General features: G+C 40.6%; 1 protein-coding gene across 1 annotated transcript in view; it reads left to right on the forward strand.

The window, feature by feature from the left end:
• The first annotated feature begins 2,039 nt into the window (after positions 1-2,039).
• dstyk (dual serine/threonine and tyrosine protein kinase) overlaps positions 2,040-26,024 on the forward strand; it is a 31,940-nt gene continuing 7,955 nt past the window's right edge. Inside the window, exons 1-6 of the mRNA XM_085354191.1 lie at positions 2,040-3,095; positions 6,998-7,407; positions 20,980-21,474; positions 21,631-21,826; positions 24,635-24,873; positions 25,849-25,932. Coding sequence (XP_085210317.1) covers positions 2,897-3,095; positions 6,998-7,407; positions 20,980-21,474; positions 21,631-21,826; positions 24,635-24,873; positions 25,849-25,932 — 1,623 coding nt within the window. The 5' untranslated portion in view covers positions 2,040-2,896. The remainder of the gene's footprint in view (positions 3,096-6,997; positions 7,408-20,979; positions 21,475-21,630; positions 21,827-24,634; positions 24,874-25,848; positions 25,933-26,024) is intronic.

Genomic DNA, 26,024 nt, shown 5'->3' on the forward strand with positions numbered 1-26,024 from the left:
CCAGTGTTCCAACTCGTTGGCCTTTTTCTGTTTACCGCTCAGTAATGTTTCACAGATTATTCACTCATGCATGCAGAAGAACATTGTGAACAAATAAACAACAGTGATGTAGAAAAAAAAGAACACTAATATAAAAGTGCTTTCGCAGCACTTTTATATTGTTTTGGGAATCAAATCAAAATACCAGCTAGATAACCAAAAATGTTTTGTTGGCAATGAGGTCAGGTCAGATAAGGTCAGTGTGGACTGTGGTGTTCGCAGATGACATTGTGATCTGTAGTGAGAGCAGGGAGGAGGTATGGGAGGTCAGTAGAAGCAAGACAGAATACATGTATGTAAATGAGAAGGAGACAGGTGAAGGTAGATCACCTGGAGTCAACCATCTAAAGGAACAGACAGTGCACAAGAGGTGAAGAAGAAAAGTGGAGTCGGGGTGTAGTGTGTGGAGATGAGTGTCAGGGGTGATTTGTGGCAGAAGGATAGCAGCAAGCGTGAAAGAAAGCATTTACACGATGGTTGTGAGACCTGCCGTGATGTATGATTTGGAGATGGCAGAACTGAGAAAAACACAGGAGGCTGACCTGGAGATGTTAAAGTTTTCACTGGGAGTGATGAGAATGGACAAAAATAGAAATGAGTAGATTAGATCGACAGCTCAAGCTGAGCAATTTGGAGACGTGCATGTGCAGAGGAGGGACTGTGGATGCATTGGACAAAGGGTACACACATTTAAATCTTTATTAAAAACACATTTATTCTCTTTGGCATTTGACTCGAGTGCAACATACTTCTGGACAATTTTATTTTATTTTATGTGTTGTGGATTTTATGTGTTGTGGATTTTACTGTAGTTTTTCTTGGGGCTATATACTTTTAATGTATAGCACTTTGGTCAACGCTGTTGTTTTAAATCTTCTATATAAATACATTTGACCTTTGACCTTTGACAGGTCGCTAAATATTAAGCTGCCAGGTATGAAGACAGGAGGAAGACCATAGAGGTGATTCATGGATGTAGTGAAGGAGGACATACAGAGGGTTGCTATGACAGAGGAGGATGATAGGGGATAAAGTGAGATGGAGGCAGATGCTCTGCAGTGGCAACCTTTTAACTGAAACAAGAAGTTTCAAAAGAGAACATAAATGAATCTGTAAAGGGATTGTACATGTGATGTCCAAATATTATTAGTGTTATCTGACGCTATATCTGAAATATTATACATTCATTAAATCAGATCATATAAATTTTGGCAGAGAAAATATTCCTGATTTGATCTGACCTTAACTAACCCTTTCAAAGATATTGTTTATGTAATTCAACCTTTCTGCCAGAAGAGGGAGCTCACTAGCAGCTTGTAGTCCTGACACATCTCTGCACTCAGTTTCTCACTCTAATGGGCTTGGAATGGGGCTAATAACAGCCCCATATTACTTGTAATTTCTTAGTGTCTTTGTCTAGCAGAAGTTTGTCATGTGGAGTGATATAAAAATGATTTGAATGTAAAGAAATCCATGTGTCATGAGAGGTAACCGCATGCTGGATAGACTGCGAGAAAAGCAAGGAAACTTGTGGTTGACCTAGAATTAACAAATTATTAAACTAAATAATTAAACCAAATGTACATGCCGGTGATAGTATAACCAAACACAAAAGCAAGTTACATTCATTTCCTAGGATATCCATATATGTGTGCTCATGAATTAGTTGGAGAACTAATCAGTAAATCTATATATCTGCCGGGATTATTATTTATCATATATTAGACTGTGTGCAAAAAGCCATAAACCAGATATTTTCCACTCTTCTTTTTTCGTTCATAATTACTTTTTTCCCAGGCTTCTATATCTTCGCCTCCCGGTGGAAACGGCGTTCTCTCTAATGCCTACACTTCCCAGAATGCCGCCTGGGCCCCGCCTTTTCCCTCCGCACACCGCTCTCGTCGAGTTTCTGTTTTGCTGTGATTTCACTCCTGCTTCTCTCAGCTATGTGATTTGGACACTCCTCGCCCTGCACCAGCACCACTCTTCCTCTTCATCGCCACCACCAGGCTCGGTTTGGCCGCTGTCAGTCGTCGGTGTTCGGGGGTAGAGGATGTCCGCTGGCTCCACCGGGCCACTGTTGGTTAGGAACGGTCTATAGCGCAGCCTCCTCTGGAAAAAACGGAGGTTTTTTTTTGGTGTTGTTGTTTTAAAGTCGTGCTTGGGCTGTTTTTGTCGTTGACAGGCAAACGCTAAAGCCGGGCCCTCTCTTTTAAACACGGGGCTGCACTGCTGTGAAAGTGTGCCTCGTTAGGTTAAATGGATATGTGTGCCGTGCCAGGCTAAGGTGGGGACGGATCGGAGATGCCCTCTGGCTAGCAACGCTAACTTTCAGTGGACCGTAGCTAGGTCGCAGAAGCACTGATTTCTTAGCGTTTTGGCCGACACAACATAGCCTTACAGGCGTGCTTTGGTTTTAAGACACTCAAAAGTTTGTAGTTAGTAACGAAAAAAACTGCGACTATCAAAAGGAAGTAAAAATGATTAAATAGCGGTAACTCGAAGCGGTTTTCTTCCACTCAAAGCTTGACGTGAAACTAGCCTAGCCGTGCTTGTCAACGGGACAACAACAAATGCCTTCTCATTCACGGGCACAACAGACTGTGGGGACCGTTCAGCACTGACACACTCCTACTTCATGTATGTTTAAGGACTACCTGTTAACTTGACTCATTTTCTTTCTTTTTAATTAACAAATGCTAGCAGGTGGTTTTGGGCGAGCATGGGAACTAACTAGTTAGCGCGCAAGGAAAGGTGTGTGCATTAACACATTTCGGGTTCACTCAAGGTGTTTGGCACCTGCTTAACCACTTAAATCGCATCGAGGACAAGGCAGCAGCAGCCCAGTCTGTTTACCATGGAGGGAAATGCGCAACAGCAGAAACCGACTCCTCTAACTCGGGAACTGACGAGAGTATTTACCAGCTACAACAAGCACTCCGTACAGCTGAAGAAAAACCTAAAGGAGACTAATGCTTTCTTCCGGGAAATACGGCAAAACTACAGCAATGCTTGTGCATCGACCATGAGCTCGGCTTCAGCTTCTCTGGAGGCAGGTAGGTTTGAACACCACCTGGAAATGCATCAGTACTGCACCCATATGTTTGCATGTTTAAAGCACCCACAGCCGGGGTTACACTTAAGCATGCCGGACGGAAGTAAAAAGAAAAGGCTAACTGCTGCTGCTACTGCCAAGTGATTATTGCACCAGCGGGCAGGTTGGGAGCAAAATCCATTCATTTGGGTCAAAGAAAACTAAAGAGATTAACCCCCCCCCTCTGGAAAACATGTGCAGAATAAGTGCACCAAATATGCTGAGAATTATGCACTGGCTGCTTGAGTCATTTCTGATTAGATTGAAGTTACGGGTCACAGATTTCTTGATATATATATATATATATATATATATATATATATATATTAATTACTCGCCATTACATTTGTGTGTCCGAAACTATGAGCACTGTCAGCAGCATCATTTCATCACATAATTATCATCAGATAATTCAGATATCTGTTTCTGTGAAAGAAACGGACTAGACTTGATAATCATCTTCAGGAATTGCATACAGAGAGGGTCAGAGTCTGTACTCCTCCTCTCCGTGTTGAATGTTCAAAGATAACTGAAGGTTAGCCATAATCAGCAGGAAAAAAAACGAGATTCATCTTGGAAATGTCCTGGGTATATATACCTGCTCTCTCTCTCTGTGTATGTGATTGTGTGTGTTGGGGGGTGGGGGTCCTGTACTGGTATGTACATTTCTGTGTAGACTTGCTTGCGTTATTGCTTCATGTTAGGTCAATGAGGGCAGGTTAGAAGTGCAGTAAAGCCACTGTAGTGTTAGAAAGTAATGCAGTGGTATGTGACTATAAAGGGGTGGCTGTTGCTGCTATGCGCTGTCTTCGTTATGTAATTGTTTTAGACTGTGACTCAGCATCATTGGGGATTATATCAGAGCCCTGCAATGATCAAAATGAATCGATTCTTCTGTTTGCGCTTCATACCTTAGGGGACAAAAAAATAGTCCCAAAAAATAATATTTGATCAAGAGTGGTTCATTGTCTCTGCTGTGGAATATAATGTCCTGTATTCTTGGAGTTGTGTTAAAATACCAAGAATAATATAGATGTAATAATCTGAGTGTCCTATCTTTGATAACAGCGCTGACTAGGGGTGGGAGAAGACTTTAGTACAATAGTATATTGTATTGCTTCTTTATGTGATATGTTATTGATAAGGGTGCACATGAGCCAATATGAAGGTCATGAATGAAGTGTAAAGATAACCTGTTATTCTTATTAATGTTTCATAAAAATAATTTTAAAAAATCCCATATTTATCTTATATGTACTGTGGTGCATTACCTCACTTCATTCTTTGAACTGTATTAGTGCTTCCTCTTTTTTCAAGCCAGCTTTCTCTTGATTGGCTGAGTCTTGCAAACAGAAGGTTTGAAAAGCAATAATGGTGGGAAGACTGTTCACAACAACAGCTGGGTATCTCTGATGACTGTATTAGTGATATCCAAGTACTTGTAGGATATCGTATCCTACAAGTACTTGGATATCAAATACTTTAAAGGTATCCAGGACACCTTTAAAGTATTTGTGCCCAATTTTCTTTCTACTAATTTTACAGATACAAACCACCTTTTAATTCTGATTAGTTTGTCAGGACAGTGGAAAATCTTTAACCATAATGCCATATCTATACTGGAAATAGCCTAGGAAAGCATGCAGTAAAAATTAGCTGTACTGTGATTAAAACCGGTTAGGAACAGTTTCATTAATAGAATAGCCCTTCATTGTCATTTCGCTTGTACAGCGAAATTATGAGTGCTCCACACTACCCCGGCACACGCATGTGCAGTAATAAATAACAAACAGGATAAATGGATGCAAACTGGAGGAATATATACAAAACAGTAGAAAGGTACACATTAGAGGACAAAGTGCTTGGAAGTAGTGCAAAGGACTTGGTGTGAGGATCGAGTCCATGTGTGAGTGGCCTTAAATAGCATTCCCACCAATTTGAAGTTCAATTTCAGCATCGGTTAAATATTATTTTGGATGATAGTTAAAGCCCTCTTAGTCATTGTATTCAATCACAATGAACAGTTGAAGGGTTCCTCAGAACTTCTAGTAGACATGGGCATTGTGAGGAGAGTGGCAGATATCATAAATGGCAGCCTCCATGTTTCAAACTCCACATCATAATGCTAGCAGCACTAGCTCTTACAGACTCAGCTGAATCTTCACTTATTTTCATTGGATTATTTCAAAGTTATTTATTGGGTCAAAAAGAAACAAGACAGGAAAAATCCAACACTGCCAAAGTGACATTAATACTGTTTACAGGCTTTTAACCGCACAGCTATTGTAGAATGAGCTGAATGAGATTTCCTTTATCTAACCAGAGACTGTTTAACGTGTGGACGTAGCTTCTGTGTTGGGAAAAATTAAGCTAATGGGGCTGTTATGCTCGCAACATCGCCTGTGTCGCACACCCATTTTGATGTCACGTCATGTGTCGTGCAAATAGAATAGAATAGAATTCAACTTTATTGTCATTGCACATGCACAGGTACAGGGCAACGAAATGCAGTTTGCATCCATCCAGAAGTGAACAAAAAACAATCTTTGTGGTGCTTTGTTGGTCATGCGCCTCTTGATTTTTGTAACCTGGTGTGTGTTGTTTTTTAGCACCATTTTCATGATATTCCAGCACAGAAGCTCACAGATATACAGATATACAGAGGGAGATATTGGAACCGTTTGAAAACTTGAGTTTGTGGAAAAAACTTTGCAAAAAACCTTCAACAAAGTCTTTCTGTTTTCCCGTTTTCTCCTCCTATAGCAGTGTTTATGTGATGATATTGTCTGAGTGGCGACACCTATCCTTCAGGAGAATCCTGCAGTGGCTCCCTGCACTGTAATGGCGGGTAAAAATACAAGCGACTATGAGACAAGGTTGTGACCACTGCGGCAGGTATACTGGGGGCTTGATGAGAAAGTGCCTTAAACCTGCGTTCTGTCTAAGGGCCACCAGATTGCGATAGCTGCTGTTGGGGGAAAAAAGGACGTCTGGTTCTATAGAAGTCTAAGGGAAAATGGCTTACTGTGTTTCCCCCTGTAAACACATATTAATGACAAGTGGTTAGTCAATTAAAAATCATTTAAATTTTTATTTTATCCAAGTTGGAAATTAAAACGCAAATCTTAAAGCTTCAAAACGGGGTTTCTGAAGCCAGTGGATGACATCATGCTAGTTACATCCATGTTTTTCTACTTTCTATGCATCTAAGATGACTGTAACATCTAACAAATGGTAGGTAAAGTTGAGATGTCTAACTGATTGGATTTTTTAAAGGGATGCCGATAGCAATATTTAGTGTAAGATAAGATTTTCTTACAGTTACACGAAACAAACACAAAAAGTCAGGTATTACTTGTTTATTGTTATTTGCTTTTTTTTAATGCTAGGGAATTGAGGAACAGCTTCTCTTTTAACAACATTCAGCTCTTCATTCTGCCTTTGAAAGCAAAACCAGTGCAAAATCCGTGCACAACACAATCTCATGGTGTTTTTTAGATGTAAAAAAACCCCCCACCATAAATGTTTGCTCAAACACACACAGCCAGTTTAATTTACAAGAGTCACCACTTTGACTCCTTGGTTTGATGCGTATCAAACAAGGGTAAAGTGAATGCAGGTTAATAGGACTACAGCAAAGTGATTTACCCATTACAATGACTGATATCTATCCGTCATGTCACATTAATTTTTCGCTGGCTAAACATTCAAAAACGCTGTGAGGAGGTGGTGAAAAACAGATAGCATGCTGATGCTGACACCTGTAGTGCCGACCAAGAGTTTCTAAACAGCTTACTGAGTCTAACTGTTTGTTCTACTATACTGATGTGGTTTTAGATAACATATCCTCTTCATGTTGTCCAGGTCAGCTCAGCTGCATCTCGTTCCCTGCTCACGAAGAAGAGTTCCTACGCAACAATGTGGGTGCTTCCCCCTACATCCTTGTGCTGGGCCAGAACTGCACTGCTCGCTACCAGCTGGTCAACAGCCTTCTAGGGGAGAAGCTGCTGCCACTGGGCGGTGAGGCTGGAGAGCCTTGTGAAGGAGTCCAGGGCACTGTCTGCAAGAGGAGGAAACTTTGTTTCACCCATGGGAGACAGACACGGCTCAGCTTGGCACTGCCTGGCCAGTATGAGCTGGTGCACCAGTTGGCGGCTAATTGTGGTCGCTGGGATACTGTTCCCAGGGAGGACTTGGAGATCCATGAGGAATGTGAAGACCCAGCCCACAGGCTAGCAGAGCTGGAAATCACTCTCCACCACTCGCTGCTTCAGGTAGGCTTGAAACATGTGCAGATGTCGAGAATTAACTCTGTTTAACAGTAGAGAGGGTTTGCTTTGCTTTGCTAGCAATAAGTAAGACTCATTCCTAGGTGGTGTTGGACTCTGACAGGGTTCTCCTTTGTCAACATTTTTTTTAAAATAAATATTGTAAAGAGAATTTCAAGGCACAACCAATGTGCACATTTCCTCGAGCAGTGACCTCCAGCCCGTGGTGGGGAGTGTGCAACTAGGTGTGAAGTGTCTTTGAAGAGAATGAGCTGTTTAAATCCGAGGCCATGTCCCTCAGACAGAAAAGTGTGGCGTTCCCTCTCCGGGCCAGGAAAGAGTTTGAACGAAGGTGTGAGAGTTGAGCATAAAAAGCTGTTGATTTATAGGTTTATCCACGTTCTTGCCCTCAGTGATCACTACGATTGTAGATAAAGACTGAATTAATAAGATTGGAGATAGCAGCACGGATAATGAGTTTTGTTCTGAAGGGTGTTTGGGTGAGCCATTCATGAAAGGCTTAGAGTAGAGCTGATACTAGTGTTAATTGAATGGAGCCATTGTTGGTGGTTTACGGATCTGATTAGGATGCCTGCTAAGTGAGCTCAGGAGCATAAGTGATAGACGGCTAGATCAATTTTTTTTTACCCTCATAATTTAAATATGTAGTGTGACATGAACCCCTTTATGTGAGATTGGTGCCATATATGTTTCCCATTGATGTACGGTACACTATTGCACACAAAACTTTCTTTTCTTTTCTTTTTTTTTTTTTTTAAGTAATTTGAAGTGAAAACTATTGATCAATACAGTCGTGTTTACTAGTCCTTTTACAGAAAAGTAAACTAGGATAGTAAGAATATCCTGAAACGTTTTGTCAATGAAGTTTTTCTTTTTTTTTTCTTTTTTTTTTTTTTAATATTTTTATTGAGAGACAAGTGTACAGTAGTTTACAATGACAACACAATCTGTTCCCCTCACATATTTTTTAGTTTTTCTTACATGAACAGACACAATAACACACACACAGGCACATCTACACACACGCTTAAGTAAACAAACAAAACAAAACCTAATAAGAAACCCAAAACAAACACAAACCCCAAAAGGGGGGAAAAAAAAAAAAAAAAAAAAAAAAAGGGGGGGGGGGGGGGAAGAGACATGATATTAATCAGCTGGTAGAGCGTTTAATGACTTGCAATAGTCCACGAAGGGGCCCCAGATAGAATAAAATTCTCTGTATTTGCCCTTCGCCACAAGGCCTATCTTTTGCAATTTAAGAGATGACATCACATCTCTAAACCAAAAAGAAACTGAAGGTGGCTTTGAAGATTTCCAAAGGAGTAAGATGCAACGTCTAGCCAAAAGTGATGTAAAGGCTAATATTTTGAAGTGTGTAGGGTCGGTTAGACCAGTGTTGACTGGAAGCCCAAAAACAGCTAGAAAAGGGTCCATGCAGATTTGGGTCCCAAGAGCTTTGGAAAGAATAACTGAATACTGACTCCAGAAGCCATGGAGTCTTGGGCACAGAAAGAACATATGGCCTAGGTCACATGGGGTGGCATGACATCTCTCACACTGATCCATCACTTGTCGGTAAATCTCAGACAGACGAGACTTTGAATAGTAAACCCTGTACAACACCTTGAACTGGATGAGTTGTAACCTGGCACAGGACGTACTATAACGGACATTGGATACTGCTTTCTCCCATTGCTGATCCGAAAAAATTATTCCTAACTCCTGCTCCCAAGCCCCCCTAATTTTAGCAACGGAATGGACATTTAAATCCATAAGTTGTTTATATATTAAAGATATAATTGACTTCTTATTGGGTTTAAGGGATAAGAATTCCTCCCACGGTTGGACATTTGGGAGAAGAGGGTAGGAGGGGAAGAGAGCAGAAGTGCAATGCCGTGCCTGAAAATAACGGAATAGATTGGTAGCCGGAAGATTTGTTTCTGAACACAGGTCTAAAAAAGTTAAGAAAGTGCCATCTTTATAGAGATCCTTAAATGTATTAATACCATGACGCTTCCACTGTACATAGGTACCATCAATGAGGCCAGGAGTAAACAGATGGTTCTGCGTGATGGGCATGTGTACTGACGCAGAGATGTACTTAAAATGACTCCTGAATTGTGACCAGACCCTTAGACTAGACTGTACCACGGGATTTTGGGTGAAATGAGAAGGCTTAAGTGGTAGTGGAGAGAATAATAAAGCTTCTAAGGATGAGGAAGTGCACGACAGGCGTTCCAGTTTGCACCACAGCAGGTCTTGAGATTCAAGCCAATGGGTCAATTTGTGAACATGAGAGGACCAATAGTAAAATAAAAAGTTAGGCAAGGCAAGACCACCATCAAATGTCAGTCTCTGTAATAATGATTTCCTCACCCTGGGGTGTTTCCCTCCCCACAAAAACGATGTAACTAGCTGGTCTAACTTTTTGAAAAAAGCTTTAGGTAAAAATATAGGAATACTCTGAAACAGAAATAACAATCGAGGCAAAATGTTCATCTTTACAGCATTGATCCGACCAATTAGGGACAAAGGTAGCGATTTCCATCTCTGAAAATCTGATTGAATTTGAGTCATTAAAGGGGAGAAATTGGAAGAGTATAGAGAAGACAAAGTACGAGTCATGTTAACTCCCAAATATTTAAAGCCAGCAGGGCTAAGTCTAAAAGGAATGTCAGATTGTTTAAGTGTAAGACTTAAAGAATTTATGGGGAAACATTCACTTTTAAGAAGATTTATTTTGTAACCTGACAGAGAGCCGAACTTGTTTAGTAGAGACACAATCGATGGTATGCTAGATAAGGGATCAGAAACATATAGAAGCAGGTCATCTGCATATAAAGACAATTTTACGTCAAGGCCTGACCGGGAAATACCACGAAAATGAGGAAGGGCCTTCAAAGCTACAGATAGGGGTTCAATTACAATAGCAAAAAGTAGGGGGGACAGGGGGCAACCCTGTCTCGTCCCGCGTGACAATGAGAAGTAGCCAGAGGAAACACCATTTGTATAGACACTGGCTTGGGGTGCCCTGTACAACAGTCGAATCCATGAAATGAATCTGTCCTTGAAACCAAATCTTTGCAAGACCGCAAAGAGAAAGCTCCACTCTACACGATCGAAAGCTTTCTCAGCATCAAGTGAGATAACTACTTCTGGATTAGTGGTTGAGTGTTGGGAAAGAATGACATTCAAAAGCGTGCGGACATTAAAGAACAGCTGGCGGCCTTTAATAAAGCCATTCTGTTCATCTGAAATAATAGTAGGAAGAACCTTTTCAAGGCGAATTGCTAAAATTTTAGCCAAGACTTTAACATCAACATTCAGCAGTGAAATAGGCCTATACGAGGTGCAAGACGTAGGATCCTTACCCTTCTTTAAGAGAACAGTAATTAGTGCTTGAGACAATGTAGGGGGCAATAGACCACGTTCAAAAGATTCATTATACACTGAAAGAAGTAGTGGGGCTAACTTGTCTATAAAAGTTTTTAAAAATTCAACTGAAAACCCGTCAGGTCCTGGTGCCTTACCATTGTGCATGGTCTTGATTGCATGCACAATTTCATCCAGCCTAAGAGGGGCATCTAATTGTTCAGCTATAACAGGATCGACAGTGGGCATTGTAAGACCGTTAAAAAAAGAATCCATCTCTGAGGCGTCAGCAGCAGATTCAGATTCATATAGGGAGGAATAGTACGTCTTAAACACCTCGTTTACTTCCTTTGAATCAGAGACCGAGTTGCCTGCCGCATCTTTAATTTGGGAAATTAATCGAGACGAGGCCTGACGTTTTAACTGATGGGCCAAAAGCCTTCTGGGCTTATCACCATATTCATAATAAGTCGCACGCGCACGAAGTAAAAGACGTTCAGCATCTGCCGTAGAAAGTAAATCAAATTCAGTCTGCAAGTCAAGTCGTCTTTTATGCAAATCGGGAGTGGGACTGTCAACAACCTGTCTATCTATGTCACAAATTTGTGTAGTCAAAGTTTGAAGTTTGGCTTTGTGGCTTTTAGTGGAATGGGCAGAGAAAGAAATTATTTGCCCACGCACATATGCCTTAAGAGATTCCCAAAGCAATGACCTCGTAACAGTATTGCTGTCGTTAAACACCATAAATTCATCAATTGTGGATTTGATAAAGGTAACAAACCCCTCATCCGAAAGCAACAAAGAGTTAAATCTCCAGGGTGAGGAAAAAGAGGACTGGGCTATGAGCTTGATGTCAACGCTAAGTGGTGTGTGATCGGAAATGACAATAGGATGATATGTAGATGACAGTACTTTTGGAATAAGGGAACCGTCCACAAAAAAATAATCAATCCGCGAAAAGGACTGATGTACCTGAGAAAAGAAAGAGTACGCTCTGGCAGTAGGGTTAGAAAACCTCCAGGGATCTACAAAACCATTCTGAAACATAAACTCAGAAATAGACTTGGACATAGAGGATTGGGTCAGGGTCCGAGGATTCGAACGATCTAAGGCAGGATCAATAACACAGTTTAGGTCACCACCCAATATCAAAAGATGAGTATCAAGGGAAGGGAGACTACTCAAAAGTGCATCTGTAAAACCTGGATTATCAAAATTTGGCGCATACACATTGACTAAGAGGACGGGTACATTGTACATGGTGCCTACAACAACCAAATACCTCCCGTTTTTGTCAGCTTTAATCTCAGAGGCTGTAAACTGTACCCTTCTGTTTATTAAGATCGCCACCCCCCTGGCTTTTGAATTAAACATTGAATGGAAAGTATGACCCACCCATGGGCACCTGAGCCTAAGATGATCCCGATCTCGCAAATGGGTCTCTTGCAAAAACATTACATCACTCTTTAAACGTTTAAGATGCGTAAATATTTTAGATCGTTTAATTGGGCTATTCATACCTTTGACATTCCAAGTTAAAAATCTAATACCACTATTGCCTAAGGACTGACCTGAAGTGCTGATCATTGCAGAAAGACAAAAGAGAAAATACTTATTTCTTCACCCCCAAAGAAAGAACAAGTGGGAAAAACACACTCACACAAACACACAACGCAAACCCACAACAACAAAAGTACAGCTTCAGAATAAAAATAATAATAACACGTCAAACACACCCACCCGCCTCCCCCCTGCACAGCAAAAGCCCCCATCCCCAAACGACGGAGACGGCAGTGCACGCTCCCACCCGGAGCAATCTGAACAAAAACGCTCCCGACTACGAAACGAACCGTGTCAAACCAAAGCTCCAACAGAGTCTTTTCTCAATAGATTAAAAGGCACAAATAAAATAAAAATAACCCAATTATATTTTACTATTAGACAGGTAAAACAAAACAAGTGTTTGGCAGAGTAACAAACTTAGCTTACCACAATGATGTTTGGATTAGGATCATACGCTATTTCAAACAGACAAACATTGTCCTGCTATATCTTTTATCTTGTGGTTATTGTCTTAATATATTCCTTGGCCTCATCTGGCGAGACGAAGTCGCGCTGCATTCCTTGATAAGTGATCCGTAGTCTTGCCGGATAGAGGATCCCAAATCGGACTCCCTGGATGCCGCGAAGCTGGCGACGGACCTCATTGAAAGCCGCACGGGCCCGCGCTGTCTTAGCGGTGTGGTCGGGGAACACAAATGGTCATATTATTTATCTGCACTCTCTGCAGCTCCCTGGCCTTCTGGAGAATCCTAGCACAGTCCGCGTAATAGTGCAGCCTCACAACCACAGCACGGGGACGTTCACCGGTGTTAGGTTTGGGGGCCAAAGTTCGGTGGGCTCTGTCTACAAGCGGCTCCTTCCCAAGCTGAAATGCCTCCATCAACAGCATGGACACATCTGTAGCGGACAGGACGTTCTCCTCTGGCACACCAACAATGCGTATATTATTGCGGCGAGACCTGGACTCCAAATCCTCGCATTTATTCTCCAATTTGGCCAACTCCTTTGACATCGCATCAACTTTGGCTTGGAGGTGGACAATATCATCTGTACATGTGGAGAGAGACTGCTCCATCCCCGTAACCGTGCTCCTGAGGCCAGCGAATTCCTGCCGCATGGTAGTTATATCTGAGGAAAGGTCCGTTTTTAGTTGCTGTATGTCGGACCTGATAGACGTGAGATTCTCCGCAAACGCTGCCGTCAGTTCCTTTTTAAACAGTGATGAAATTTCTTCACGAAGTTCAGAGAGGAGTTCAGCCTTCGTGAATTTTTCCGTATCGACGAGCGGCGTGTCGGGTGACCCAGGCCGTGGCGAAGTTTTACCACGAGGCGAGGATGCAGTGTTAGCAGCAGGCCGCAAGTTCGGCTGAGAGGTGCTTGCGCTCTTATTAACCTTACGCGACATTGTAAACACAAAAGGCAAAAACAGTCTTGTCTCGGAACTATACAAAAAGAAAAAACCCGTCAAAATGTGCCTGGAAATGCTAGATAATAACTAGACTCTGCAGGAGCTACGCTCGGTGCGACCTACGCCATAGTCACATAAACCGGAAGTCCAATGAAGTTTTTCTTGAGGAGCATTTTAATTTTGTGGTCAACCCGCAAAGGCTGATGTTTCAGACATTTAACTGGCCAATTCTGTTCCGTCTGTTATCAGCAGAGTGGATTTAAGCTGTTCTGCCGTTATCAGTTAGACTTTAACACAATAAACTGGCATTAGGTAATGCAATGCACTTTTTATACCCGTGTGGTTACTTGTTTAATGGAATCAATATAACAATAAACATAATCATCGTCATAATTTACAACCTTTCATAAACATGCGTTTCTTTCAAGAACCATTTGACTCCAAAGCTTCGAGCGGTTGTGTAGTTATTGTTGTAAAGTTCATTAGGGTGAAGGCAGGTGATTTTGTCTGATTCTTGATTGAAAAGGTTTTGGTGAATCTGGTGTGAGCAGATTTATGGAAAATGATCATAGAGTCTATTGTTACACGTTATAGACTTCTAGTAGAACATGATATACAGGGTGGGCCACTTATATGGATACACCGTAATAAAATAGGAATGGTTGGTGATATTAAAGTCCTGTTTGTGGCACATTAGTATATGTGAGGGGGCAAACTCCTCAAGATGGGTGGTGACCATGGTGGCCATTTAGAAGTCGTCCATCTTGGATACAACTTTTGTTTTTTCAATAGGAAGAGGGCCATGTGACACATCAAACTTATTGGTAATGTCACAAGAAAAACAATTGTGTGCTTGGTTTCAATGTAACTTTATTCTTTCATTAGTTATTTACAAGTTTCTGACCACTTATAAAATGTGTTCAATGTGCTGCCCATTGTGTTGGATTGTCAGTGCAACACTCTTCTCCCACTCTTCACACACTGATAGCAACACCGCAGGAGAAATGCCAGCACAGGCATCCAGTATCCGTAGTTTCTGGTGCTGCACATCTCGTATTTTCACACCATAGACAATTGCCTTCAGATGACCCCAAAGATAAAAGTCTAAGGGGGTCAGATCGGGAGACCTTGGGGGCCATTCAACTGGCCCACGACGACCAATCCACTTTCCAGGAAACTGTTCATCTAGGAATGCTCGGACCTGGCACCCATAATGTGGTGGTGCACCATCTTCTGGAATATCTCAGGGAACGTGCCAGCTTCAGTGCACAAAGAGGGAAACACATCATCATGTAGCAATTTCAAATATCCAGTGGCCTTGAGGTTTCCATTGATGGAGAATGGACCCACTATTGTACCCCATATACCAAACCATCACTTTTGTTGTTCCAACAGTCTTGGAGGGATCCATCCAACATGGGTTAGTGTCAGACCAATAGCGGTGGTTTTGTTTGTTAACTTCACCGTTCACATAAAAGTTTGCCTAATCACTGAACAAAATCTTCTGCGTGAACTGAGGGTCCTGTTCCAATTTTTGTTTTGCCCATTCTGCAAATTCTGTGCGCCGATCTGGGTCATCCTCATTGAGATGCTGCAGTAGCTAGAGTTTGTAAGGGTGCCATTTGTGAGTAGCTAATATCTGCCAAAGGGATGTTTGACTAATGCCGCTCTCCAGTGACATGCGGCGAGTGCTACGCTGTGGGCTCTTGCTGAATGAAGCTAGGGCAGCCACTGATGTTTCTTCATTAGTGACAGTTTTCTTGCGTCTACGTTTTGGCAAATCCAACACTGAACCAGTTTCACGAAACTTAGCAAGTAGTTTGCTAACTGTAGCATGGGAGATGGGTGGTCTCGTAAGGTGTCTTGCATTGAAATCTGCTGCAATGACCCGGTTACTGCGTTCACCAGATATCAACGCAATTTTGATCCGCTCCTCACGTGTTAACCTCTTCGACATGTCAATGGCTGTGAACAAAGAGAAACTTGTAAATAACTCATGAAAGAAGAAAGTTACGTTGAAACCAAGCACACAATTGTTTTTCTTGTGACATTACCAATAAGTTTGATGTGTCACATGGCCCTCTTCCTATTGAAAAAAAACAAAAGTTGTATCCAAGATGGACGACTTCTAAATGGCCACCATAGTTACCACCCATCTTGAGGAGTTTGCCCCCTCACATATACTAATGTGCCACAAACAGGACTTTAATATCACCAACCGTTCCCATTTTATTACGGTGTATCCATATAAATGGCCCACCCTGTAGTGTGAAAATGAAATTACACTAGCTTGACTTCGATCGAGTTTGCAGGCAGAACTCTCTTGAGCTCCTGCCACAGCATTTCAGTCAGGTTGGGTTCATTGCAACACCTTGAGTATTTTCTTTTTCAGCCATTCTGGGGTAGTTTAGCTGCTGTGTTTGGAGTCATTACCCTGTTGACCAACCCTGTTGATCCATATTTTTGATCAAGCTTTAGCTATTGGATAGATGGCCTCCAGTTTGGCTTTAGAGTACGTATACAGAGGAGTTCATGGTTGACTCAACACTTGCAGGGTGTCAGGGTCCTGTGATTGCAAAACAAGCCCAAATCATCACCCCTCCACCACCGTGCTGACACTTGTTATAAGGTGTTCATGCAAATATGCTGTGTTTGGGTTTTTTCCTAACATGGTTCTGTGTATCATGTCCAAATATCTCAGTCTTGTGATTTGTTTGGATGCAACTTTTGCAAACATAAGTCATTAAAGAAAAAAGCCTTTCTCATGGTTACCCTTCCAAACAAGCCACACTTGTTCAGTCTTTTTCTAATTGCACTATCATGAACTTTAACATTTAACATGGTCACTGAGGCCTGTAGCGTCTGAGATTGTAGCTCTTGGATTTCTTGCAATATCTCTGAGCATTGCGCAGTTTGACCTTGGGGTAAATTTACTGGAAAGACCGCTCCTGGGATTATTGGGAGCTGTCTTTAACATTTTACACTTGTGAATTATCTTTCTTAACATTTGGAAATGGCCTTAAACCCCTTAGATTGATGGGCAGGAAGAGTTGCTTCTCTAAGATCATCGCTAATGTCTTTCCTCCCTGGCATTAACACAAACCCAAATGCTCCAGACTTATTAACTGCCAGAACTTCAGCTTTTATAGAGGTGCTAACATTTGTTGTTGATCAGTTAGTCAAGTGTATTTCATTATCAGCACCTGGCTGATGCTGACCCGGGAAAATAGGAATTTAGCGTTTTGGTTTAGTTTTTGTTTAAAGTAATAATTATATATATATATATATATATATATATATATATATATATATATATATATATATATATATATATATAAAAAAAAAATTAGTTTTTGTTCATATCAGGTTTTGATTTAAATGAACTTAGAGCCTGGTAAAGATAACGTTTTTGCTTTAATTTTTCATCATGTGGAAAAATGATGAAACAGTGCTTTGATTACGGTTTATTTCAGTCGTGAAATGCATTTAAAAAAATTCAGTGTGTACTTATATTTTGTGAGCTGATATTTATTGTTCTCCTTTTTTCTTTTTTTTTTCCCTTCATGGATCGATTTATTCTTTTCATCATTGTCTCCTGTTTGAATTAGCTTTTGCTCACGTGGCTTAGCTCATAAACAGATTACTGAGCAGAGCTGATTATTTCTTGTGCTGTTCGTTTTTTCACTTGATTTGTGCTGTTGTTTAGGCATGCAGTGTTTCACCAGTGTTCCACGCTCTGCGGTCGTGTGACCAGAAAATCACAGAATCTTGAGAAAATTAAATGATTTGGTTTGGTCTGTGAATTGTAGTCATTTCTTATAATGCTTGACACATGGAAAGGCCTCCCAAAGGATCCCAGATCTCCAGAAACTAGGCCTGACTTTTCCAGCCCACCCGCCCAACCCCCTTACGTAATGCTACTAGTCTGGTGTGATTCACATGACTAGGTCATGTAAAAAACAGATCTCAAACCCTTTGGTGTGGTACAATTGCCATGGTTACAGTTGAGATCTGGGACACTGGGTGTTCATATCACTAGGAAAAATATTTTGTTGTGTTTTGTTTTGTTTTCAATGGCATAGATCAGCATTTGATGTGGGCTGTGCTAATAAAAGAAGATCCATTAAAAACTTTTCTTTAAAAAATCCAATAGTGTTTGGGTTTATACACACACATCAGAATATGCGTGTGGGAGAAAAACACAACAGACAGAGATAAATCCCAATCGTGTTAATTTGTAAGTACCAAATTAAAATTAATTTAGCGGCAGTTTAGTATTTTACAGATTAATGTTTGAAGGAAAAACCTCGATACTGAAAACAAAGGCGGTTGTTACAAATCTCCGTTTACTTTCATGTGTGACTGGAGGGCATGAGATGTGCCTTATTGTGACCTTAGAAGCTGAAATAGCTGACATATTTTTCAGTAACGATTCAGATTCAGTAAAAAAATTAAAGACAAAAGGACCAGTGTGATCTCGTATTGTATGCATTTGATTAACTACACTTGAAGAAAATGAAATCCACTTTCTTCAAACCAGACAACTAAAGCAGCCCAGTGCTTTATGTCTCTGCTGAACGAAGAGCAGAGAATAAGAAATAAATGGAGGCACAGAATCTCTCTGCTGGCTGTGGTATTCACACACTCCTGCCATAGAGGAGGCCAGCAGATGAGAGCTCAGTTGCTAATTGGCCCTCACTTCATCCCGGGGTATTTACGCATGCCTCCTGCTTCAACTTAACTGCAGTCTAACCATGTTGACATATGAAGGTGCTAATCTACCACCATGTTTCTAAAAATTCTTTTGAGGTATATAATCCAATATGTTTACTGCCACACTTCTGCAGACTCTTATGAACAAGTGCGATTTTGCCAGTCACCCTTAAAATATGCATTTAGGAGAAGTTTATAATTACTTTATATGATTGTTTCTCTTTGCTGTGTTTCTTTGTAGAAGCCCAGTCTAACGTGGGCTTTGAAGTCTTATTAAACCTGAACAGTAACATCTAAATACCCTACAGGCTTCCTCTTGAAGGGTTGTTATTGAAAACAGGCTCCATTAAGGCAATTCAAACATTGTATTGATTTTGATTGGTTGCAACCAAATGTTTGCAGGCTATCTTTGTTCCAAAGAGACTGCTCAGACGGCCTCGCTGCTTGTTTCTTGGAGACAGGACTGACTGTCTCCTTTGTGTAGCTGTTGGTCATTTCTGCCTTTTTTCCCCCCTCTGGCTTTTTTTTTTCTTCTTCCTCCACCCCGTCACAGTCTCTCCTTCTATTTTTGTAAATGTCGTAAATTATTAAGGGTTAAGAAAATCTTTTTGCATTAATTTTTTTTTCTGCCCTGTCACAGCCATTCCCAAGACCACTACAAATATTTATGTGCCATGATGTGCTCAGAATTAGAAACGGTCTGTGACGTGTCGTTTCTTTCCCAGAGGGAAAGCTCTTTGAACATCTTGTGGCATGAATTGTAGATTGTATTTAACAGGAGTTTGTCGTGCTGGTATTTGAGGTCATAAGGTTAATGGCCGAGTTAGAGCCTGACTAATAGCAGTCCATTGGTTAATGATCGGGAATTAACCAATTACAGATTGGTATTGGTGTATTTGCCTTTTGATTTGCACCAATATGGAAGCTTGTACTTGCTGCCAAACCTAATGCAGAAAAACAGGCTTGGACAGTTTGCAGTGTGGCTTCAGCTTTTGTTCAGTTCTCTATTAGCAGGGCACATATCACAGCCGAGCAGTAGGCAAGGGTTCAAATATTTGGTGAGAGTAGCTCTTTAGTTTGTTTTGTACACTGGGTTTTAGCAACCAATCGTGTTTAAGCAGGCATTTTGTTACATGTTGAGAAAAAGATGAATTCCAGTTGCCAAAATGCAATCTCGAAGTCATCATCATCTGATAGTGTTTTATTAGCTCTTTAATGTTCATCTGCATTTGTAAACTAGCCAGTGCACAGCACCGCATCTTGGTTTATACTTGCGGAAAGGAGCATGCGCAAAAAGTGATGCCACGTCAGCTGAAGTGCTGGTGTGCCGCTACACTTTGGTGTTATCTTGACGTGCACATGACACCGCAGGTTGAAGACATAAATGTAAGGCACGCCTGCCACGGCTGTAATAGCTTGGGAAAAAAACTTTTGAAAAAAGAAGACATTTAAAAGACTGTTTCAGCTTTTTTTTTTTTTTTTTTTTTAAATCTATGCCCTACACCAGCACCCATGAGACACCTATAGTGGGGTAAATAATCATTTGATTCCCTGCTTACAAAGGGTTGCATTGATGTCAGAGAACCCTGATTTTAGTTTCATCTGACCACATCACTTTCTCTCAAGCCTTCTCTGAATCATTTAGATGTTCACTGGAAAGCGGAAACTGCGCCTGTACATCTGCCTTCTTGAGCAGTAAGACCCTGTGGGTCCATTACAGCATGATGTGTTACCATTACCGTTCTTGGTGACTGTGGTCCCATCTGCCTTCAGATCATTTACAAGCTGCTCGTGTGTGGTTTTGGGCTGATCCACCACTTTTCCCATGACCATGCTCACCCTATGAGGCAAGGGTTTGACGTTGTTTGACCTATGATTTGGCCCATGATGGTGGAGATGTTTAAATAGAAGAAACTGATCCTATGGACAGGTGCGTCTTATATACATAATGAGTTGAGATCATGAGTATATATAATTGATTGACTGTAATCTGTGGGCCACATAGCGAGACAGCCAATCAGTGGGATCCAGAAGTCTGGCTGTAAGGGGATTTACTTTACTTATTTACTCATAGTCACTTTGTTTATCGGCCTTTTGTTTGGTGCCAAGCAGAGGTTGAACGAAGGTCTTATCTGAAGTTTTTTTTTTTTTTTTTTTTTTCCCCTGATACTGTTGAGTTTTTGTTTCACACATGGGAAATTGTACATATTTTATTACATGTACAATAAATAAGGTAACGCTGTTTTCTGTCCTTATTAGTTTTAATTAAATGACGCCAGTTTCGTCAGATATTTGTGAAATAAACCCGGCGTCATCCTTTTAGTAGTTTTTGTATTGCTAGATTTCACTAAAATGTAAATTTTTATTTAATTTGATTGAATTGTCTGTTTTCTAAAAAGATGAACATGTTGCCTGTAATGATGTCTACATAAACATTTGGTTTTAATAAGCGTCATATTGTTTTGTTTTTGTTTTGTTTTTGTTTTGTTTTCCCTCGTCAGGAAGCAAAGGTCATGGTGGTGCCTTGCCCAAGTGTCCAGCCCATAGAAGAAGCTCTGGAAGACTGCACTCGCAATGTGATCCCAGTCATACTCTATGCCATCAACCAGGACTCCCTCAGCTCAGAACAGGTGGCACAGCTCTGGAAGGTCAAAGAGATGCTCTCCTTTCCCATCTGTTTTGTCCGTTTGCCTGACAGCGTTCCAGCAGCATCCCCAGAATGTGGCCGCCACACAGAGAAGGAGAAGAGCCCCCTTCACAAGCAGCTACTGTCACTTGGCTTTCTCAATAGCCCGACAGGAAACAGTTCCTGTGGCACCCCAACGCAGATGCCCACACCGGGCTCCAAGCCCCAGAGCATGTTGGGTGAATCTTTCGAAAGACCGCATCGGTTACTGGTGCCGTTTGCTCGCCAGGTGCTTCAAAATCAGCAGGTGGAAGCTGCCAGCCTGCTCAATGGACTTCACTGTCGGTGTCTAGATCTTTTTATCAACCAGGTCAGACAATGATGTTTCCTACTACTGTTCGTCTTTATTCATATGTTTGTATGTATTGCTCTACTGCTTCACAGTAGACACAGTCACTTGATGATTTTCTTGGTCACAGTGGGGGTCCAAACAGACCTTTGTCCTTTGTGCCTCACTTTCCTGCAGGCCTTTGACATGCAGAGGGACCTGCAGATAACACCACGCAGGCTGGAGTACACCCGCGAGAAAGAGGGTGAACTCTTCAACTCCCTTATGGCCATTGCTAACCGCAAACAGGAAGAGATGAAGGAGATGATAGTGGAGACACTCACCAGCATGAAAGAGCAGTTACTGGAGGATGCTGCCAACCTGGAGTTTACAGGTGAGCAGATAAGCACCGGTGCTAATAGACAGGCGTAGGATCTTTCATACTATAAGGGAAATGCCATCTCGACCTGTTTGTAAATGGTGAAATGCACAAAAGATTGCGACACAGATTACATCAAAGTATCTTAGTAATCTGATCGGCTTGTTTGTGTCTAAACTGTTTTTCAGATGTGATCACATAAACTTCTGGCAGATGTTGCTTAGCCTTGAAAAAGTATAAGGAAAACCACAACTAATGTTTTTATTGTTCATAGTGATGATGATGATGATGATGATGATGATGATGATAATAATGTTTTGCACCTCACCTCATCTGTAGTCTTTCTGTGTACGTCTGCACACACAATGTACAAGGTTGCTGTTTGAATGAGCATCGCAGAGGATGTGTTTTAACCTTAGCAGTACTGCGGTTTCCATGTCTGGTGTTTGTGGCTAGCATAGATGACTTGTTGATTTCTGTGGTTTTTGGTAATTTGACTCTGTGGCTGTTAGATGTCACCAAGCAAGATAAGGTTTTCTGTTTCTGAGGAAAAACTTAAAATATTTAATTGTGACTAATTAACATTAATATATCATTAATAGAGCCCCAGTATTTCTATTTGTGATTTGTATAAATGGAACATGTTTACGTTTCCATCTACAGGAGCCTGTTGTTGGGTTTTTGTTTGTGTGTTTTTTGTTTTTATTTATTTTCATATTTTTTTGAGGGGGGCGTATGGGTGTTGTTCGAGATGAATTTAATCACCCTGATAATATTTTTGGCTGAACACTGGCACACATGCATGCACGGTTTCATTAGTTAAATTAATTAAGTAGTTAAATTAAACTAATTATTCCTCTGATTACATGGTGCCATCCATCCATTTGTTTTTCCCCCAATTATCCAGTTTAGAGTTGCTGGGGGACTGTCCACTTTGTAAGGTACAAAGTGAAACCAGTTTGAGATGCTTTGGACTTTGCAACATGTTGTGCATTCTCTGTAAACAATAGAGATGGTTAAGTGGGAAAATCCCAGCAGGTCAGCAGTTTCTGAAATACTTAAACCAGCTTGACTGACACCCAAAATCAGTCAGGCGAGTTTCAGTTTCACCTTTCTTCACGTTCTGATGCACCTTTTAAACTTTAGCAGGTCGTCTTGACTGTGTCTGCGTACCTAAATGCATTGGGTTACTGCCATCTGATTGGCTGATTAGAAATTTGTGTTGAACAGGTATACATACATGGCCAGTGAGTGTATCAGTGTTTACAGCCTACAAAGCCAGACTGTGCATAGTCTTTAGATACTTGCATAGATCTAAACAGATGTAACCAAGCCATCTGTGCTTCACAATCTGCCCCCAAAGTTTGGCACTGTCTGACTCAACATATTCAGAAAGAAAAGGCAGTCATTGCCTGTTGCTTTTGCTCCGGGTATGTTTGAGAAACAACTTCTCTTGGTTATCTGTAAAACATTGAGTAATACTCCGTGCAGGTGTTTTAACACTGAACCATTTCTTTTTCTTTTTTTCCCCTTTTAATCAGGAAATTGGCAACGTGCACTTTTTCCACCCATAACCTTATCATCAGTGTTGCAACATAAATAGATTTTTCTCCTCTGGAGAAAGATAGTAGAGATCATTGTTGAAACTACAGTAAGTCTGACACAATGCTTTGTACACAAAGGAGAAGAAGAACTGTTGGAAGCAGAATCCAGTGTAAAATTATATTGACAAGTTTGCAAACGCTATTGTGCCAACGTCAACCCTTTACTTTAATTACTTCAATTTAAAAAGTCCAGCTTGGCTCTGGATTGTCAGTTCATCAAATTAAAAAAATTAATTCAAAAATGTATTGAGTTTATCAAGAAATTACAGAGAAGAAAGTTTGGACAGTATATTAACTGAAACTTTCTCTTTCTAAAAAGGAAAAAAAAATAATTTGAATTTGGTACGTGGTGTTGTACGTCGGGACTATTGCACTGACGTTGAATTGTTTTATTTTTTTCATTTTAAAGCTTTATTATCTGTGATTTGGGCTGTTTTTAAACAAGTATGAAGAATTAAGTTCCTTGTTTATGCAGTTTCTACAGGCCTTCAAATCTGCTGCCAGACAATGAACATCAAAATATTTTAAGGACTTCATTCATCGTTCTATTTTAACTTAAACTATACTCTTGAGAGTCCATACTCATAAAATCATAGTATCAGGTAGTTTCTATAAAAATGAAGTTTAACTAGTTTTTTAGCTAATAGAATTCAGAACCTTTTCCCCGCTCCTACAGCACAATTAATGAGTGATAAAATGAAATGTGTGTTGGAGCTTGCAACCTTTTTTTCTTTCACCTTTCATCCAAAAACATGGGTGTTTTAAAATGTGTTTACACTTATTAATATTAGTGATGATCAGTAAAAGGCAAAATTTATAATATTTATAAGAATTTTTTAAGAATTATTTTTAATGCTGGATGATGATTAAAGTGTATGATCGCTGCTCGTCATCTTTGTTGGCTCAAACCCTGGAGAGTCAATCTACCTCCAAACAGCATGAAGAGTACCTGTGAGGTAGTTTGCCACCCTCTGGGGATGATTATTTTTCTTGTAGGAAGCGTTGTTAAGTTTGTTCTTGTGGAGAAACGTGATTTTTCAACAAGTAGTCTTCGCAAAATCCGATGCAGTCATATAAATACTTTGAGTTGATCCTCCAGTACACATGTTGAGCATCAAATGAAAATCCAGTGACATCAGTTATTCAATATTTATTTGTCCTTATTGTTTACATGTGCCACACGTTAACATGACAAACGGTGTTCTTTTACGTCAAATAGACGTCATCGTGACAACAAATGGAGAGCCTGTTACGTCAAAAGAGATAAAATCCTGCATCAACCAGATCCAGGAGCTGATAGTGGCCAGTTTGAATCAGGCTGTGGCGAATAAACTCATCAGCTCTGTGGATTATCTGAGGGAGAGCTTTGTAGGAACTCTGGAGCGATGCCTCAACAGTCTGGAGAAGTCCAACTTTGATTCTTCTGTTCACAATATCACTTCTAATCATCTCAAACAGGTGGGTGAGAAAGGAGGCTAATGTAACATGTTTGTGTCAAGAAATGTAAGGTGTGAACACTAATCGCATATAAAAATGTCAAGTATTTCATTAAAGCTTAAAGGGGAAACTTTACTGAAGGGCCAACAGGAACAATGGTCTTTTCCACTACAGAAAGAAAGTATCTCCTGTTGGGTTGTGGACTTCTGAGGGCCTCTAAAGAAACAGGAATTAAACCTAAAACCATCACAGTTTTGAAAGCTCATTTTCAGAAGCACAACAAAGATGTGTGACATCCGGTGTCTCTGGTTTGCTTCTCTCTTCTTTTATATCACTGTTTTTACCCCTCAGCCTTTATTGTTGTTATGTGGGCGAGCGGGGTGAATGCGATGGTGACGTAGGATTTTGAATTTATACCACAGATGTGTGTACTAGGATGTGTCTTTTATGTTTTCTCAGTTCAAACGTTTGAAATGTTTTCTATGTTCTATTGCGAATAAAATATGAGTTTGAGATCTGCAAATCATTCTTTTTTTAATATTTCACACAGCACCTCAATTCTTTTGGAATTGGGTTTGTGGTTTTGGTTAAGATGCACTCTTTTGGTGACTTTATCTTTTGTAGAGCGCCCGTCTACAGTTTAATTCTAATATTCTTGTCTTTGAGTCTGACAGATACAGTTATTCATACTTTGTGCTGTGTTGTTGAACGGTGTCACTGTCAAAGCTGTTGCTGCTGTTACATCACCACATTAGGTGAGTGGATGTTACACAGTGGAACAGAGCAGCCTGTTCTGTGAACTTGTGCCTGATTGAGTTCCTGAAGTGGAAAAGTGGTTTCTCACATGTTATTTGAGATGTTTGTTTTTTTGTTTTATTTTGTTTTTTACACAAAAGTAGAATAATGAGCTCTTATTAGTCATGCTAGAAGCTTTTTAGACTCACAGATTGTCTTAAAATTTGGGTTTTGTGCTAACCCTTTTCTCACCTGTCACAGCTGTTAAATGCTGCCTATCACGTAGAGGTCACCTTTCATTCTGGATCTTCTGTCACGAGACTCGTTTGGGAGCAAATCAAACAGGTCGGTGTCTCAAACATTCACACAAATCATTTTTAAAGTACTCGGACTTCTGATGAGATGGCTATGTTTTTCCCTTTTGATATGAGTCTCTT

This window comes from Diplotaxodon limnothrissa, linkage group LG5, assembly GCF_057381915.1.
Source record: "Diplotaxodon limnothrissa isolate DT_005_m linkage group LG5, D_limnothrissa_male_GT1.1, whole genome shotgun sequence".
In the NCBI taxonomy this organism is placed as follows: Eukaryota; Metazoa; Chordata; class Actinopteri; order Cichliformes; family Cichlidae; genus Diplotaxodon; species Diplotaxodon limnothrissa.